Below are 13693 nucleotides of genomic sequence, written 5' to 3' on the forward strand. Positions count from 1 at the left end.
CGATGGACCACGGCAAAATGATATCGTCCGTCTGGTCGATTCAATTATTACCATTGCAATTATTTTCGTTCTCGCATCGTGCAACACCTGCGATCGTAAAGCGACCTTATTTGCGACTAATAAATTTTCACTGATCGCCTTCGTTCCGTTCCATTTAGGGATAATGTCGATACTTGGGCAAGAAAATGTTGCTACTTTGTAAGCGATTAATTCTGGACTTGTTCGAACAGTTCATGAACGTTTATGCTCTTTGTACACGTGTACGTGCCATTTGCAAACAGATTTTTGGACATATTTCAGGTAATCTTCGTCACGGGTGGTCCACGATAATACGTGGTTATACTACTGAAACAAGTTGGACCGTGCACAATTTCGTCATTTCACTAAGGAAAAGTTCTTAAATAATTAACTTCGTTGAATATCGAACGCGGTGATTTATGTAACCGAAAATTAAGAAGATTTGATCGAAGCGTATAAACGATTAACTGTTTCTTAGATTCAAAATGTATCTGGATAGGTTTCGCGATTAAATTTCCAATCAAGAATGTTTCATCTGGAAAATAAGAAATACTATTTTTTTCTTTAGTCCACCAGAGATTAATGGGTTTTTGTAGACGAAGCAAACGATGTCTGACTCCGATCCAGGATGAGCAATCTCGGGGAGACGGTGTCGATGGATCGAGTTACGAACCGCTCGCATTTAACACGAAACCGATCGTGATTTTAACTTTTATTTCGAGCACGTTCCGCTGGTGTAATCCAAGGAAACTCGTGCAGCTTAATACACGTACGAACACGTACACACCGAGTCTGACAACACGTGCCGTGTTCTACTTGCATGATCCGGCGCGATCGCTCTTGCTCGGGCGAGATCTGCATTTAATCGGTGTTCGCTTTTACGATGTATCTTCTTTAATCGTTGCACTGTCTGTAAAAAGACGAAGATGAGGAACGATCGAAAAATTACATCGTTCGAGAAAACAAGCGATCTCTATAGAGATATCAAAGACACGTTGTAATAATTCTCTCCTGATAGTCACGAATTTAATCAGCGGTATCAGGGAGAGAGAGATAGAGAGAGAGATTTTTTAATTTGTCGGTTGCTTCATTTACGAATATGCGGTGCTAATCAGCCGTCAAAACGGAGGTAATAACTGGAGCGGCAAAGAGAGCAGGCAATTATTATTAATTACAGCGTGTAGCCAGGGGGAAGATTGACAGCTTCCATATTTAAACTGAAATCCCCTCGTTATGTAATCGCGCGAGGCGGCTAGCTTCCATTACACATATATATACCTACGTACAATATGTTGCCGCGCTGACAACACGTGCCACACTTCTGCCGCATGATTTGCGTTACGTGCAGGCGCAAAGATTTGCCGAGTATTATACGTAGGAGAGGCTCGCTCGACCTGCCGGCTTCGTGGTTGCTCTCCCTCGCTTTCGTGCCTGCAAATAGGAGCCTGGCTGAAACTTTCACTCAGGGGCCGTGGCGGAAAAAATCTTTCCACCGTTCTACTGGGAAAACGAAAACCCGCAAAAATCGTATTCTACCAACTGTTGTTCATCGTAGTATACCTTTAGAAGGGTGAAAAAGCATGAGCGTAAAGCAAAACGAAAGTGCGATTAGGTTTGTGAGAAAATGAACGTGCTCGCAAATGTAAAACACATTGGTACACGCACTCGTGAAATTGTGAAAATCTGTTTTGAGAAAAGTAGATTTGTATGTGCGAGTTCCTCGAGTCTGTACATTTTTCTACTGTATAGTCTTTGGTATGTTGACGCGTTAAACAGCGTGCCGACCGATCAGCTGCTTTTTTCCTCAAATTAATTATCTTTCTCTTCTTCACGGCTGGCGAACTTCGCATTTCGAAATTTGTAATTAAGTCACCCTGGCACGCGCCTGTTCCTTGCTCGAGCGTCGCTAATTACCCGTTCGTCCTCTTCCATGGTACTCGTGCTCGAGACGAGCGTAAAGCGAACGAGCGTGGATGTACGCAACCGCGCTCAGATGCTTCATAGATAATTGGCGGGGCCCTGGTTCCCGTATGCAAATCCTCTCGAAACTGAATCCGTCGGCCTTATTCTCCTTACCGGTAAAAATGTAATTTCTCACACCTTATTCGAGGTATTCGATCGTATCTTTTCTTTAAACGCAGACACTGTCAGCCTTGGCGAACTTAAAATATTTTCCACCACACACGACGCGTGTCATCCTTCGCACGAAAATACATAAACGCGTCGCCCGCGAAGTAATTAAAGTTTCGCAACATACGTAAAGTTAAATTTATTAACAGCGATTAAATTTATTACGAAAACTTTGTCCATCCAAATCGAGTGATTCTCGTCAAACAATTTTCACCGAGGACGTTTAACGTTGGTGCACGGTGGTCGATTATGGATAGCGGTGAAAAATTCAAGTGCCGCGATGCCTAACGGACGTAGTTACACCGGGACAGGCCGAGTTATTTTAACGAATGTAATTATCCGGGCGAGTCGTCCGATTATAAGCGTACGAAACGGTCAGGCGCATCCACACGGTTGGGGGGCAGTTCTGGCCATTTCTTAGCGACCATCGCCCAGCGTGATCGTATCGCGGTCCTACTATTAGTACGATGATATAAGTCATCATTATATCCTCCTTATTGCGTTAACCGCATCCTGTGATTTACGTCCCAAGGACCTGCTTCACTTCCGTTCTTTTTCTTTCGTTTTACGACCCGTCCCGTTTCGCCAATGACTCAACGTTTGATACAACGTGCCGATGCACTGCCACAATGTTTATGGCTTTCCCTTCGCGCATGCCGTTCGTCTTTTTTCCTTTTGATACCGTGTGATTTATTATCTTGTCCACGTGGGCGGAGTAAGCGAAAGGGGAAAAAGTCACCGTGCTCTTCCTTTCGAAGAACGTACCAAATGTAACGCGGAGTGTCTCGCGACGTGACCGAGAAAAGCGACAGTCTTGCAGGATGGAAAGTTTGATCCGATAGAACTCTAAGTCGGTGTAAAATTTGGAACAACTCTGCACCTTCTAGGAACAAGAATTCCACATTTTGCAATTATTTTCTCTGTGTTTAAAATAATAGCAGATTGTCTTCTCTGTGAATAACAAACAGAAAGTCTGAAGAAACGCTTCCTATGAGAGAGATTTGTTAAACCGAAGAATAGTAGGTTAAGAAAGGATTCACAGAATCGTCAGAGTTCTGTCGGACAGTTACGGAAGACGTCGCAACCTCTGAATATTCGTGTGGGACATCGTACCGGTCGACTGTTATGGAAGATGCGGCGAGCCTCATGCGAATCACATCGTGTACGCGGATAGCGGTAGTGCTCGGCCAGTAAACATCGAGAATATTGGTATAATATGTAGATCTAAGCATGTACGTGGGTTGTCGGTAATGCCCCCGTAAATCAAGTCCTCCATTGTTTTCCTTCATTGAATGACCCGAGCGTTGCCGCACGGTAGTCTCGCGCATTCCATATTTCTGTTCGGGATATTACCGGTATTCGGTATAAATCTTCGCGTTTCGAGCATCATCGACTTTCGTATTGATAGTCTCCAGTTGATCCGAATCGATCGCGTTTCAACGTAGCCGGCTAACAGGTGTAGAATTCCATGGACGAAACGTTTAACTCAATCACGCAGTCTGCTCTCTTTACGTTCTACGTTTTCTTCTTGCAGTTGAACGGCATTGATGGCTGATCATTAGTCAGTGTTTACGGTTTCAGACAGATTCGTAGTAGTCAATGCCAATAACGTTTGGAGTTCCTAGAGAAGTTGCATATTCCAGCCAAGTATGGAGCTATTAAGCGCTGTGGGAGAGCTATTCAATTCATTGTGCACTTTGTCTGCGCTACTATTAGCAATGAGATCGAGTACACGTAACAAATACGATATCGAGTTCGTCAACGGTTTTGTTCTTTCCTCTGAACGTTCGAAAACCGGTCGAGATTTACGACAAGGTATCAGGGATAAGTTACACCGGAGATCAACCTAAATTTCACGAAGGATATATTCTTGCATCGTGATCAGGATAACGAAACACGTACCTACAGCGGTCTACCGGTCCAAAAACGTTGGAGATCTTCGATGTTGTTCCTTGAAAGAACGAGACTCGAAGATTGGGGGCGAAATCGGATTAACGGGGATCGGCCGGTGAAGCGGGTGTCCATGGCGCGATGTGAGCGCGTAATCAGCACGGTTCGACGATTAATGTTATAAATATTCCGCTAATGCCCGTCCGTTAGGTAAGCGTTTCACCTCCTTATTGCTAACAGCTGCATATGGAGAGCGGCCGTTTGCACGGCGTATTCGTCGATGATTTCATACATTATTTCAAAGCCGCCCCACCTGGCCTTCCCACTACAGGGGAGGAGACGACGGAGACGGAACGCCGTATCTGGCGTCTCACCGCAAATCACTTTCATAGTCTCGTTTTTATGACCGAAAGTTGTAATTTATGGTCCACACGGTCGATCGGTGCGGGGTTTGCCACGCGAGAAAACGGATTACGCAGATCGACTTTTACCAGGAGCCACTGGCGGAGCTTTCAAAAGCTCTCTCCCGATTGCCATTAGCGCGAGCTAAAGACGTGTGGCGTGGGAAAGTAGAGGAAGGCCGGAGCAGAGTCAGTATGCGTACACGCCTCCGTGTTGCGCTGTGTGCCGATCGGCCAGCGTTTATGCTTGCATTCATAAAGGTAGATCGCCCGTGTCTAGTCTGATAATTAAGAGGCAGCTCGTCTACGCGAACCAGCTCGTTCTTCTCCGGCTCGTTAATTACGAATTTTCCTTTTCGAGGGCTGATTTTTACCAGAGGTCGTCTCATTTACGTTTAATCGCGCCCTCTCGCGCTAGCTCGTGATTTCACCGCAACTTCGTAGCTCGCACGACTTTGTTACTCTCTCGTTGCGAAATCGTCGACGCTGACCGCGATGCTCGCGTTGGCGATTGCCTTCGACGGGAAGAAAAATCGTGACGTCTTACTGAATATGGTGGTCGAAGGAGGATTTCGAGGAATCGGAATGGAGTATCGGCACGCGTGATTCCTTCGACGTTCTCCCAGATCATAACAACGCAATCGTTGTGAGTTCGCGCCAGGTGAAATTGTTTTATGGATTCGCCGGTGGCTGGATAGGTTTTTTCTTTTCGAGCCGCGCTGGCATAATCGATGCGTCTGGACGGAGAACACACCTATGTCTGGATCGTTACTGCCGCGTCCGAAGGAGTCGATTCAATTTCAGCGGTAATCTCACTGCATTACGGAAAATAGGAGAAATCTAGCGAAAGTAAACGTAACATCGTCGACCTGTTGCAACTGCTGCGTAATAATGCAATATGTAATAATAATAAGAGGATAATAACGGATCTAGCTGTCAGAATACAGTCGAATATAATGAATCCAAGTAATGTACGTATTTTTACCGCGTTAGATACAACCGTCGAGTGGATTGCCTTTCCATCGACCAGAGATGTTCGTAGACACCTGAGCATGTAGATAACGTCTACTATTAATTGGGTGACAACGTGCATTCGTTACGTAAAGAAAGCCGAATCTGCTTTATCTAATTTTATAGAAGACTTACGTAATAACGCAACGGTATTTTATAATTCGTCTTACTGCGATAAGTGAGGTGTGCAATGTTTGCTCGTTCGAGAGGATAACACTCGATTCTGCTTTTAAACGACTTTATTAGTCTAGTTATCCAAGGCGGATACACGTTCATCGACGTTCTACGAGCTTTTAGATTTCGCTTACGTAAGATTTCTAGAGTTCTGCTTGTCGTTAATGTGAAAGAAGCGCTTAGTTGCAACTTCTTAATCGAGAAATCGATAAGTGGAGAAACTAGTATGTACGGTTTAGAAAATTCAAATGACGAGAAGCGTCGATTAACGTTGCGTTATAAATAAGTGTGAAATATCTCTGTCGTAAAGGCCACAATCTATATAATACACGAAACAGAATCTTCCTATACGTTTCCTATAATATGAAAAATTCGAAAGGTAGCTGCGTCAGGTATCTCTGGTATTTCTTCGTTCAGGATTTGTTCGCATCGCTATCCGAGTCTCGCGCGCAAGCGATTTACGTTGTCACCGTGGCGAGATGCGATCTTAATTATTCGAGCGAACCGACGAGACTGCCACCGTTCCACGGCGATCCTTTCTTTCGTTTCGTTCCAAATGACCGGTGTAATTGGCCCATTAGAGCGTCCCTGCTGTTTCCTGGCCGAGCGCACGAGCTTAATCGCGTCGCAGAATGCAATTCTGCGAGGCGTTCGCATCGATTCGCGCCGGCGCCGCCGGAAAATTGCGCCCGGCATGGCACTGCGTTTACCCGTCTTTTCCTCGCGTTGCGTCGCGCAGCTGCGTCCATTCGAGAGAGTGACCGCACGACGCAACTCGTACGTTCTTCAACGACAACGATGTACTCTCCGCAGAGTAGGAAAAAGCTGTGGCATACGTCGTGTCGTAAAACGAAACGGAATACACATTGCAGTTTTTATGCTTATCGGCAGTCGTACGATGAAACTGGGAAATTTACGTATGAATAAACGCGATGGAATATCGATCTGTCTAACGGACATTCTCTTATTGCTATTCGCCACGTATGAAGCACGGTGTTTTAATGGAAAACCGCAACAGCCTTCAATTGCGTTTAAATCATCCGAATTTTATACGTAGTCGTAGGATCGATAAAAGGTACAAGATTTGCGTTCTTCGAATATTTTACACGTACAATCACATGGTGTGCAATGCGTCGACTGATACGGAGATACCTACTTCTATCAGCATTTACAGAATTTGTAGATTACTGGAGCAAAAATGTTGGTTTTTCGCGTAGAATACGATGAAATCGCAAGTTCTCCGCTCCTCTTTGTTCCATTGTTCTCTATCTAATTTTCTGCGAAGAGCAATTTGGTTTCCAAGGGGCCCATTACGATTGCTATAATAGCGCTCATCAAGTCTGACCGCCTATCACCTTTACCTTCGTCTTGTCTAATTACAGGTCACGTTTATTGTTTCAGGATGAGAGCGAGCTCTCGAGCAAGCGGTGGGCCAGTGCGCCCCGCCGCCCGGACAGCCCCTGCGTCCTGGGGGCACCAACGTCTAGGGAGGTATGTTAGCTTTTCTTACGTTTTACGCGTTCTTCCTTCTTTTCTTTGTACAATAGTCGCGTGCAAACAAACCGGAGACTTTGTTCCGGCTTTAAGTAACGATAACATCTACAGATTGAATATATTACGAAGATATTCATCCACTCTGTATTATTTTACGGTGTAGAAGGTTGGTAAACCTGTAGGGTTCGCGTATGCGAATATCAACGTTACGCAAGCGGTTTGTCTATACACGTAGTATCTAATGGTAGATTCGTATCTATCTGAATAACTTAACCGGAATAGTTTGACGAGTTCGGGTTGCACATTTGAAGTCCGATTTAACAAGTTGAGGTTGCAATTTGCAAATTACATATCATGCTTGACGACAGTAAGTAAGACGGTCTGTATTCTATTTTATTTTATTTGTATCTTATTTTACGTCGATAATACCGCTCGCTTTAATCCCGCGTAAAATTAATTGAATTTAAAGCAAGTGGAAACTAAACGACTTATTTCATTTTTAACGAGACTGCTTTACTAAGAACACAATGTTTCTTCGCCGATTTTCTCGCGCGCGATAAGAACCCGGGAGCGTTTTAGAATTTTCTCAACCTGTACATACCTGTATCAAATCTGATACGTAAACTCATCGCGCTAATTACGGCCGTGTCTTCGGGTATCGCGAAATAATTCGTATTCTCTCTCACGAGAATCCGCAACCTTCCGCGTGGCATTACGGCAAGTTCAAGAAGCCACGTCGTACTTCAACCTTCCCACGAACGTGTCCGATCAATTTTTCCAGTTAGGCGTACGATCGTAGTCTGTTCGCGAGCGATCTCCATTTGTTTACGCGGCGAGGTAGCGATCACGATCAGAGATCGGTATCGAACCGCGGGAAGCGCGTGTCGATTGGCCGCGAATGGAAACCCGCTCGATTCCGTGCGGTACGTGATGGCACCCAAATCGTGATGCCGGCCTCGTGCGTCGAGAAGCCAGATCACCGTATACTTTTATATATATATATATATATGTGTGTGCTACTAATAGGGTCCGTCAGGGTTGTTAGCAAGAACCGCGGTATGTCAGCACGTCATTCCCGGAAGGACGATTAGCGGCGAGATCGCGAAGCGAGGTGTCGATTTAGGAACGTGATCGTACAAGGACTTGGAGCGCGCCAATGAACCTCGCTACCAGACACCTTGACACTTTCTTGCGGTGATTTCATTCGTAGCTTAACTTTTTTTTCGTTTTATCACGTTCCGTACGGGTGAACGGTGATTTACGATAATCGTGGCAGTTGGAATTTGCGCGAGACGAATGTATAATTAAAGACCAAAGTTTCTAAAATTCGGTATCAGCGGTTAAACCTTCACCGTCACGGAGGTTATCTATGATAGGCGCGCGTGTTTTCGAAAATTCTGCTACCAGCGTTTCTTAATTTCTTTAAAACGAATGTCATCGACCAAAACACTTTAGGCAATCAGACTCTATCATAAAATAGAAAGCGCACCGTACTATGGTCCCCCGTTACAGAGATTCTACTACTAGTATCTGTCTCGTTCTTTGAAAATTCTACGAGAGGTCAACTGGCTGGCGGCGGATAGCGTAGTATTAACCATAACTTCCTCGGGCAAGTACTGGGGTAAAATTTAACGAGTCCTCGAATCAAAGTGAATTATTCCGCTGATCTAACGCGTCGTTATGCGTCGGAAAATCGCCGCGGAGGTTAGATTACGAGGCACAAAAGGAAACATAGCACAAAGAGCGCATTATATCTAGCTGTAGGAGAGAATATTCATAGTCGGTTGCGACGGAGACGCAACGCGGATGATGGCCTTACGACTTATTCGTAGGACTTATTTGCGAGTACGTGGCGCCACCCACAGGGTCGGGCTCTATGATGGGTGTGACTCCGTGTTGGTATTCGCGATGCATATTACTACGTGGCGCGGTAACGCAGAGAATACGAGAACCGCCTCTCGCAAAAGGTAGTCTTTCTCCGGAGGCTACACGTCCGTCTAACCGGTGGCTCGTAAATGCACACGCGGTCGTGATTAGACTCGGAGACAATGGCTCGTAGCACGCGTCGTCGTCGCGTATCGCAAGCGTATTGTACGTTTTTTAAACGCGTCCGCTCGATGCCATTTATTTGCATACCGGTATAGTTGGGCCTGCCTAACAGAGAGTCGAGAGAGAAGCTCTCGCGTAACAGTAATCGTTTGAAATGGCCTGTCGCGTACCATCTGCCGCGACACACAACGTTTCTACTCGTCCTCGTCGTTGTGCTCGTACCTGAGGCCCGTGAATGCCTCGCGTTAAATCGTTGTTGCCTGAGAAATCGCGATTTGATGGTGAATGCCTGGCTGTCGTCAAGGTAGCCGTAAAACTGTAGCTTCTTGCGAAAAGCAGCATCCAGGCCAGTCGTGCCTGGAATATGATCGCGACACCTGCGAAATGGCTATGTGATGGAACATTTTGATGCTGCTCGAGTATTTAACGTTTCCTAAGTTTCATTATTTATACATATATATACATGTATGGACTAGCTAGAAAATAAATAATTATAGACGCGTATGCGTTTATGTGCAACGACACAGAAAATGCGTGTAATATGGGAAAATAAGCACGACGATCGTTCTATTACTATTCTCGTAGTAAACAGGAGGCCACGTTGATCGCGAATCGAGAGGTAATTGCGATTCTAAATCTTCTAGCTCTCTTCTCTCCTGCAAACGTAAACGTTTGCCTGGTGATCGATTAATCAGCTGACGATTTGCTACTCATTAAGAATTTTTTCGTTGAATTATTTGCCATCCAGTGTCCACGTGTACATAAGGTCAATCGGCGGTGTGCTGGTATATTTACGTTGTTGGAAGCGCTGTTGCATCGGGTACAGTTCAATTCCGTTACGTGAACGTAGCCATGGTCTTCCCACGCCAATTAAACATGACTCATTAACGGGCAGAAGCCGGTAGCCGGGATCGATGCCTGGCCGAAGCCGGGCAACCCTTCTATAACTCTGTGCGGCACAGGCAATCGGAACTAATCTCGACCTATCCTCTCTTCTCTGCCGGCTGTTCGCGATGCGATATTACCGCTGGTACCGGTAAACTGCATGCATCGTGCATGCACCGGCCACGACGTGCGCCACGCCGCGGCGCAATATTTCTCTCACCGGTTCACCCGGTACACGCGTAATTGTGTGTAAAGAGTTCGCGGCCCACCAGAGATACATCGTCTCCTCGCCCTTCTGCCCTATCTTCGTTTTGACGTTTACGTTTTAATCCCTTTCCACTTGCACGGGTTCGGTAATTAAACGCGGCTCTCGAGATTTCAATCACCGCAACGAGTTTCCCCCGTCGAATTTCTTGTCGACGATTGCGACTTATTAATAAATCCTTCTCCTTTTCCGCGAAACGTTTTAATCGTGAAAACTCGTACGTCGAGTACATGCGCGCAAGAGGTCAACGATCCGAGCTGGCATAAAAGCGTTAGATTTTTGCGCAAAAGCCCGCAGATTCGTCGATAGCGCAGTCACCTTTGCGCTTTAAGGAATTTCTGTCAACTGCAAGAAAATAACGGGACGTAAACTAGTAACAATACCTGTCCCCCCTTGCGGCCACCACGGCGTGCACGTATTATGCGAGCATTAACTGTTCGACGATGCGGCGGCAGCGTGGTCTTCTGCCGAAGTCTACGAGAACATCGCTGTCGAACGGGCCAGCGTTGCCACGGGGAACGAAGAGACGATGGAACGATAGAAAGAAAGAGACGAAGGGGACGAGGGGGTGAATTATTGCTCGAAGATTTCGCGATCGCTTCCGATAGTCGTGGATTCCATCGTGGCTATCGTGGCTGGTCGGTTGCCTCGTCGCCTGCCTTTGGTAGCCGTGGAATCTTTCGTCGTTTGATTGCTTGTCGGATTTTCCTGGCCGATGCCAAGAGGACGATAGGGATAGGCTCGTTAGAGATACGTTGATGCTCGAATATATTGCAGGATTCGAGTGATTTAACGGCTACACCGGTTGGATAAACCGACACGTTTCGTCGTGGAAGACATTCCTCCTTTCTACATGGGATGTCGTATCAGATAGCGTGGGATTTTGGTAGACAGCCACCTGCTGGGTGTCGCGTTGTATGCTAATTAAAGGAGATTTTGCGAGTGCAAAAATTTATTAAGAAATGATTAATTCGTTAACTCCATAAACGATAGCTCGCGTCGAATTGTTTCTCGTTAATGGTAGTAGCGAGTGCAACGACCTTTCGTGCCGATGGAAATAGTTTACAATATTTTAGCTTGAATTTCAACTGAATTGAATTTCGCAGGTATATTCGATGCAGCAGCAAACGTGATTTCGTACGCGCAATTTGGACGCGTTCTCGATGATTCGTCGTGTCGAATGGATCACGCAATCACGACAATAGCGATGTAGCTGAATCTCGAATTCAGCAGAAATGTGAAAACTGGGACAGGTGGAAAAGTAGGATCGACGAAGGAGTCATCCTTCGTTCTTGCGCGTCGAACGGAATTTATGACACTCGAACGGTTCCACGATCGCACAGGGTATGATTTCACGTGGCTGGAAATCACCAGTCAGCACCTACATCTTTCTGATTTCTAATTTCGATTTCCCATCGGATCTGGGTAAATAGGCAAATAGCCGCCCACGCGATACCCATGGATGTACACGTCGATTCCGTGTTTCGTCGTTCTTCGTCCGCTCTTATCAAATCTATCGTAAAATTTGTACTCGATCGTCGAGAAAACCGATAATCATATTCACCTATGGCTCGTAAACAATCCGCGTACATAGAAAAATCAAGCAATAAACCTCACTCTTCGTATCCCTTTCCATTTGTGATGTTCGATAGTCGTCGTCCTCTATCCATAAATTACATCGCGTCATTACGTATACCGATGAACAGACCGGATTTTCCCGTAACGTATCGATTTTCCACTGTCCATAAAAGCTATCTAAAGGAGCCTGCACACAATCAAGAAGCATTGCTGACAGAAAGATCGACCGTGTGGCGGCAACTAGTAGCTGCGGTATCGATCGAGCAGTATGTCGGATCCAGGACGAACGTCGGTCGATCGTTTGGAACGTGGGCTGGGCTGGGCTACCTTCGTGAAGTGGACACTCCCGGATCTTTGAGTTCTCTCCGAAGAAGGTGTCGTCACCGGTCGCTCCTCCGTCCGCGTGCTCTTCTCCGAATTACGTAACCTCCAGCGTACGTACGTGCACGAGTTGGCTGTATATAAGCGCGATTGACGCAGGCTTTAGGGAAGGGAAGGGAACGGGGACGCGACGAGGCTGAAAGAGGGGAAACGCGCGTACACGCTTCGCACGGGCGCGCGCGTTCGTGCTGTTACGTACCGCACCTTCGTCACGAAGAACGAATAAACGAACGTACGGACGGACGTATGGCGCATCGTTGCGTTCTAAATCGACGGACGTCGGTGCATTACGTCGGCGCAAGCCGTGCATCTGCCGACCATTCAGGCCTTTGTCTCCCGCTAACGTGGGCGTTGCGGAATATCTATTGTCGGTCCCGTCTCTATGTGGTTGCGCTCGCGAGCGAGCTAAGCGACCGCGGCGCGCCGCTTCGAAAGCGTTTGCATGATGCTCACGATGCATCATCCCGCTGGAAGATCCAGCGAACACGCCGGTCGCGATAACGGGAAGGGTAATATGTTCGACGGACGTGTGAAACGTGGAACGTCCTGTAAACTCCCATTTGAAATTCTAATTGGGGAGGCTTCTAATCTGCGCGGATCGCTTCGCTTTGTTCCACGCTTTCGTAATATTTCGGTGGTTCTTGCGCTTTGCGGTAGAAAACCAGTCGAGATATCGTAGGCAGATATTGTCGTTGGAAATCGAGAACCAGATAAGAATTTTAGATTGATATCTACAACGTCGCGGTCCTTTAACTCTTTAAACTGTGAACACGGTTATTACGATGTTGTATCAAGCTTCGTTGTTTTATTTTTGCGTTTCGACATGGCGATCTATACAGATCTAATTTGAAAGAAAAAAAAAAAAAAAAAATACAGGCACGTAATATTCAAAGATTCAATTTCTAGTTCTACCTCGAATAGCTTCAAAACGCGCGAAAGAACAACGGAAATGGGATTCGTCGGTAAAATCAGGACGACGATCTTGATCTGGTCGAAAGCGATACGTTACCGAGCGTGGACTGCGCGGTTCGCACAAAACGGCCAACATTTTGGAATCCCACGGCGTAGTCGTTGGCAAAGCACGGATCGCTTTTAGAGGCCTACCCAGTCCACGTTTTCGCCAATGGCATTTTAATCGAGCGTCGGACAGCTGGAGATCCCGGGTCTCCCTCCGACCCCTCATCCGTGTCGCCACCCTGCCAGAACCAACGCATTCTTCTTCATCGTTTCGCGTGACTCGTGGCTGCGAGTTTTACGTCTACGAATTTACATGTCGACCAGCCTGCCGCAACGAGCATCGCACGAGGTGTGGCCACACCGACACACTCTCTCCAACGCGCGCGCGTGTACGCACGATCAGCATGTCCGGTTTGAAAATACATGCGTAGTCATTTTTTTCGAATATTAAAAGAGTTGT

At 46.4% G+C, this 13693-nt stretch overlaps 1 protein-coding gene across 4 annotated transcripts in view; it reads left to right on the forward strand.

The window, feature by feature from the left end:
• LOC138184904 (Krueppel-like factor 6) overlaps positions 1–13693 on the forward strand; it is a 285854-nt gene that overhangs the window by 80503 nt on the left and 191658 nt on the right. For all 4 annotated transcript variants that reach the window (XM_069123347.1, XM_069123348.1, XM_069123345.1 and 1 more), the window contains one exon: positions 7026–7115. In XM_069123347.1, the coding sequence (XP_068979448.1) occupies positions 7026–7115 (90 nt within the window). The remainder of the gene's footprint in view (positions 1–7025; positions 7116–13693) is intronic.

Source organism: Bombus flavifrons, chromosome 11, assembly GCF_040668555.2.
Source record: "Bombus flavifrons isolate JBK064 chromosome 11, iyBomFlav1_principal, whole genome shotgun sequence".
NCBI classification, from domain to species: domain Eukaryota; kingdom Metazoa; phylum Arthropoda; class Insecta; order Hymenoptera; family Apidae; genus Bombus; species Bombus flavifrons.